This window comes from Channa argus, chromosome 10 (assembly GCF_033026475.1).
Source record: "Channa argus isolate prfri chromosome 10, Channa argus male v1.0, whole genome shotgun sequence".
Lineage (NCBI taxonomy): Eukaryota > Metazoa > Chordata > Actinopteri > Anabantiformes > Channidae > Channa > Channa argus.
The window spans coordinates 6,298,574-6,304,088 of record NC_090206.1 but is presented as its reverse complement, the minus strand read 5'-3'; the positions used below and the strand labels follow the sequence as shown (position 1 = coordinate 6,304,088).

The following is a 5,515-nucleotide window of genomic DNA, read 5'->3' as shown; positions in this document are numbered from 1 at the left end:
CTGCAACAAGACATATTGAACTTTAGGAACAACATTAAATTTTTTTTATTTTTTTTTTATACTGTTAAAAATTAATTTAGCAGTGCAGATGACATAAACCTTGCATGTTATGTTTTTGAAAAAGGTTTCTGAACACAAAGTTGTTCGTAGACATTAGTTTACTATTAGTGCCATTGATAACACTCTTCAGTGTGTTAAGTGTTAAAGCAGTATAGTTCCTACCTTGTCATTCCTTTCACAAAGAAACTTGAGTTTCTGGGCCTTTTTGTGCATAAAAACTCCCTCCAGGTTGCCTGTGTTGGCAGACCTCAGTTCAATGGCCTTTTCTCCCCACCCCATCACCTGATTAGACTGAAGATAGGCTGGAGAGAGACACACACAGAGAAATTAAATATTATAAAAATAATGACCTGGCACACATACAACCACAGAGTTACTACCATTTTATTTTTAGTCCACCCTGTCCCAAATCTGTCTACAGAGGAATCTGGTTCAGGCTAAGTACTCAGTGTTCAGGACGATTGCTGAATTAGGAAAGCACTAAGACACTATAGTCTAAGACGCTTGGTTGACTATGACCCAATTCATTAACTCTTTATGACTTTCAACACAAAACAGGGAAATCCACACGATCACACAAATTCACTTAGATTATTTTGGGTGTCTGTGTATGGATAAAACTTACCAACTGATGCGGGCATCTCCCCCCACTGCAGCACTGTATCCTTGGTGATGCGGCCATAGGTGTCGATGTAGACGCCCTCATCTTCATAGCAAACCAGGACCTCTGTTCCTGCGCTGTTTGGCAGGATGATGATAGCATGGGGACGGATAGAACCCTGGATCTGTCAAACAAACAAACAATTAAAAAGATCTGAAACAGTCCAGTGTGTTCTACGCTTCTTTGTACATAAAACATATGGGCACTTCTTTACATACAAAACCGAGAGTCCATTCTTACAGTAGATGACAACCATAACAATCTAATAAATTTAATAAAGTCAAAAGTATCAACAGTTTGAAGCACAGGCAAAGTAAACATAAAAAGAAGTTAGAAAGGGACAAATGTCAATTTCCCACGTCTTAAGGAGATTTAGACTGCCTGAGTAGGAATGTATAGTGATATACTTGGTGCTGGTGTTTCAAATATGAGATTTCATCATAAAATGTAAACACAAGGACATTTGATGATGATTTTCTGTGTTATTGTGTAGGAGGGACCAAACATAACAAATAATCAAATACTAAAAGTCTACTGCTGATTATTACTAAAACCTTATTACTAATTACTAAAAAACATGTATCCTGCTCAGTTCAGACCTAACATGGCTAAACATGGAGGCGCTTCAAGTAAACAAAGCCAGTAAACAAGTACACAAGTAGTATTTACTCAAGTTAAACTACTCAGCACTGTACATGCTCTAAATCTAAAATGTACTCCACTAAGAGAGCAATACTTGAACGTGATGCCCTTCATAACATAAATGTCTAGTTCTAATTCATTCAACAGACTTGCCAAGATAAATATTACGGTAGAGAAAGTGCACAGTTAAAAAAATAGAGGTCAAAGATCTGTGCTACTATAGACAACAATAGCAGCTGGTAAAGCATTTTAACCACTTTATGCACCGACTACTGTATAACAGCACTTCACTATTTATTGGTTGATTATGTTTTGATAAACAAGTAATTAGTCACTTAAACTATCAAATACATTTGCTGCAGTAATATTATAGTAATATACAATTTACAGCTAAATAGATATAATCCTCCAGCTTTATTCAAGTACAGTACTTTCCATCTCTGTCCGAGGAATTCAAAATATTTAAAAGAAAAGCATGGATATCACATCAGGAATTAACCTCAGCAACAGCTCACATCTTAACCGACAGGGATTCCCCGAAGGACTCTCCTCTAAGAAAAAACTTTCACAGTGGTTAAATATATGTCTCAATGTTTCATACATTACCAGAGTGTGAGCCACCACAATCCTGAGCATCAGAACAGGCATCCACAAACGCAACGCAATTTTAATCCTCTGCCTTGGAATCAGCATGGTGACATAGTTTGCAGGCAGCAGCGGAAAAAGCTTGCGTGCATGTGCGAGTGAGCGGTGTTTTGTGTGCGTGTGGGTTAGGCTTGTTTTTGTGAACAGCCGAATTGCTTTTAACAGTGATGAGGAAATCAGTGTGGTGTGCAAACGTATTTCACTGTTGATGGAAGTGTGTGGGAAGATGTGCACATTAGCAGAGAAGGTGTGCGAGTGTTAGTGAGGAGTGTGAAGTGTCCTCAAGAGTGCTAAAAGAAAGTGAACTTTGGACAGGTCTGAGTTTAAGTGAGTGTGTTGAAAAGTACTCTGTAACTGAGTTGCTTCTGTGTGTGTTTGTGAGTGTGTGAGTGAGTAAGAGAGAACTGAAATCTGGACTGTGTGTAAGAGAAAGAGGAGAAAGAGCGATGCGGGAGAGCTGAAATGATATTGCAGCAGCAGCAGTGGCAGTGTAAGGCACCAGTGTAGTAGGCAGCTGTGTGCAGGCTCGCTTAATATACCAGTGGAGGAGTGAAGACGAAAATAAATAAATAAATAAAATATAAAAAAACGCTCCCAACCCGAGCAAGAACATGTCAGGACACACACAGTTAATGATCACGAGAGAAGGAGGACAGGAAGGGATGTATTTTTAGAGCTTATTTCTCATGTCTGCTGTCTCTCTCCCTCTCCCTCCAATTCCCCCTTGCTTATAGAAAGTAGCCCACATTAGAGGTAGCTGGGGCGGTGTGTGTGTGCCTGTCAAAGAAAGGCACTGAAAATATGAATTAGAGAACGAGTGAACGAATTGTGGATGGAGTGCGAGCCCCCCAAAAATATGCACTGTTATCAAGCATTCACTTTGCTTCACATGTAGAAAAGAGGGATTCTGTTTTGTTTGAGAGTTATAGTAAGGCTTCTTGATCAGCTGACTAATCTGTGTGACCTGTTTCTTTAACATTTATTATTAATTATAATTGTATCAGCAATAGCCATTTATTCAGATTTACAAAGGTTTTAGTGTTAGAATCTGCCATTCTTGCCAAGGGATTAAAATTTGAGGTTTGATAATAATAGCAAAAATATCATAACACTGTTTACTGTATTGCCTTTTAAACTATTACCAAGCTGGTGACTTAAAATTCCTGCACGAGCAACAGCTGCTCTTCTTTATTGTTACCATAGCAGACCTTTCTGTAAGATATATCCTGGGATGGTAATATTGACTTCTCAAATAAAGGAACGTTGTTCATGGCACAGGGCGTCTGCATACTTTGCTGTGGATACCACTTGTTATTTATCCAGCATTAGAGATTCAAACCATTTGCACCGAACCATCTTCCCACGACTGCCTTACCCTGTGCAGGCGTCTGACTCTCTTACTGGTTGCAAATTGTTTCTATAGTTCCAGCAACATGTTGTATAACACCAACATGTGTCTATTTATAGCAGATGAGCGATGTATTAATAATTAAAAAATTTATTGAAATTCAGTTTATTGTTAGATATTATGACAAATATTCTCATCGTATCTATCAAGATTGTTTTATTGCCCAGGCCTAATTCTGCTTTATAATGAGCTTTAAAAGGGATTAAAAGGTCGCAATTTATGTTCCATATGCAATCTACCATTACTGTAACTTTGCATTACTTGTATTTCCAACAGCCATGCTGTGTGAGAACTGTTTGTAGTTGATGCCAATGCAAACCGAATATTCCCCTACAGGTGCTGTTTCACAAAGAATCTAAAGGATTTAAGCCCCCAAAAGAGACACTGGGTTTAGTTGGGTCATTGACTCCTAAGTGGAGCAAAAATGTTTTATGTTCCTCAACTAGGTGCCAGTCTAAAAATGAAGAGGAAAATAATTAAATCTTAGAAACAGGAGGAACCTTGTTTTCTGCTCCTGGCCGCCCACACAACACAATATGTACAGAATGCACAGCACTTCTCTGGTATAGTACAACAGATGGTACATGAACCAATAACAGAAAGAACTTTACTGTAGAAGTGCTTGGTATAAACTTCAGAGTGGAGAAATTGCTTTAAATGATATATTTAAATAATTTGTCTTATTATGAGCCTCAAGCTTATTGAGCTCTTTCTAAAAACATATTTATCGGTATGTGTCAGAATCTGAATGTGATTATGAGTCACCAGAGGCTGCAGATAGCTGTACATGCCCACATACAGCAGAGGAGAGGGGGGGAAAAAATGACCTGCTCTAGCTCTAATTGTCCCAGCAGTGGGTGATTTGTTCTTATTTAAACATAGAATTTCATTTCAACAAACCTTTTTGAAGAAAGAAAACGCTTTGGGTTAAGTTACAGACTTCCTTGTGTAATTATGTACGCAGTGAACACTGTACATGCTCTATTTAGCCACCAAGCACTCCTTTAAATATTTTTCAAAATAGTATAGAATCAAACTAAAACTTAAATGAAATACCAATAAATGAAACCTTTGACTGATTAATTATCTACTGAAGACTGAAACCCGCACTTGTCGTTTGACCCAGGCTTCACTAGATCAATTTCTACAGTTAAAAAAATGATGCAGAACCATATGAAGGATAAAACAATGTCTGAATAGAAATGTGAACATGAGTCACAACAATCCAGTGTCAGCTCTAACCGCCCACAGACTACAGAGAGAAATCAAAAGAGAGAGAGAGCAAGAAAGAGAGAGAGAGAGAGAGAGAGAGAGAGAGAGAGAGAGAGAAAGCAGTGATAGTATGGTAAATGTAGGAAAGGAAAATAGAAAAATGAGCTGAGAATGAACAAATGAAGAATGCCACAATGGATGACAGAGTGGGAGGAGAGAGAAATAAGAGAAGAATGAAAAAGGAAGAGGAAAGTGTTCAACTACAGAATGAATGGGAAGAGAGTGGAGTTAGGTGAAAAGAGGGGAAAACAGGGAAATATCAGAGAAAAATGACTGTAGACTGTGAGTGGGAGGAGGAAAAGGAGAAGGAGTAGAGGTACTGAGGTTATGGGGTTGAATAGAGACAACAATTGAGTTACATAAGAGTAAATGCAAGTCACGTATAATAAATGGGTCCAGCTACAAAGAGAATATCAGTATTGTAGAATTCTTTATGTTAAGACCCACTTTTTTTCATAAGGGTGCTACTGTGTATGCTAGGCCAACTCTTACATGTGTAGGCAGGTAGAGGTCATAAGGTGTTCCAGAGTCGACATCAATGGCATGGAAACCAGACAAGGAGCCGTAGATGACCTTCAACCTTTGTCCTTCCTCCACTGTCAGGTCAACAGACAGTGGTTTCTGAGGCAGCGACCGGAATGACTGAAAAAACATATGCAAATATTTCAGACAAATAGCAACAAAGAAGTCAGGCAACAAATGAATTTTAATTCAATTTATACACCTGTGAGGGAAATGGAACTTCCATTAGTTATTTAGCAATTGACTTGGACAATTTCAAGAGCAGTTGCATAGAACCAACCAACCTGAAATAGTCGCGCTATTAC

At 38.4% G+C, this 5,515-nt stretch overlaps 1 protein-coding gene across 7 annotated transcripts in view; it reads right to left on the bottom strand.

Annotated features, from left to right (window-relative positions):
* The window catches only part of si:zfos-2326c3.2 (mitogen-activated protein kinase kinase kinase kinase 4), a 58,956-nt gene that overhangs the window by 9,331 nt on the left and 44,110 nt on the right, over positions 1 to 5,515 (bottom strand). For 6 of the 7 annotated variants that reach the window (XM_067519356.1, XM_067519358.1, XM_067519357.1 and 3 more), the window contains 3 exons: positions 5,181 to 5,330; positions 686 to 845; positions 223 to 362 (listed from right to left, as the gene is read on the bottom strand). In XM_067519356.1, the coding sequence (XP_067375457.1) occupies positions 223 to 362; positions 686 to 845; positions 5,181 to 5,330 (450 nt within the window). Of the gene's footprint in view, positions 1 to 222; positions 363 to 685; positions 846 to 5,180; positions 5,331 to 5,515 lie in introns of those variants that run through there. The other variant, XR_010915438.1, reaches the window with a different exon arrangement.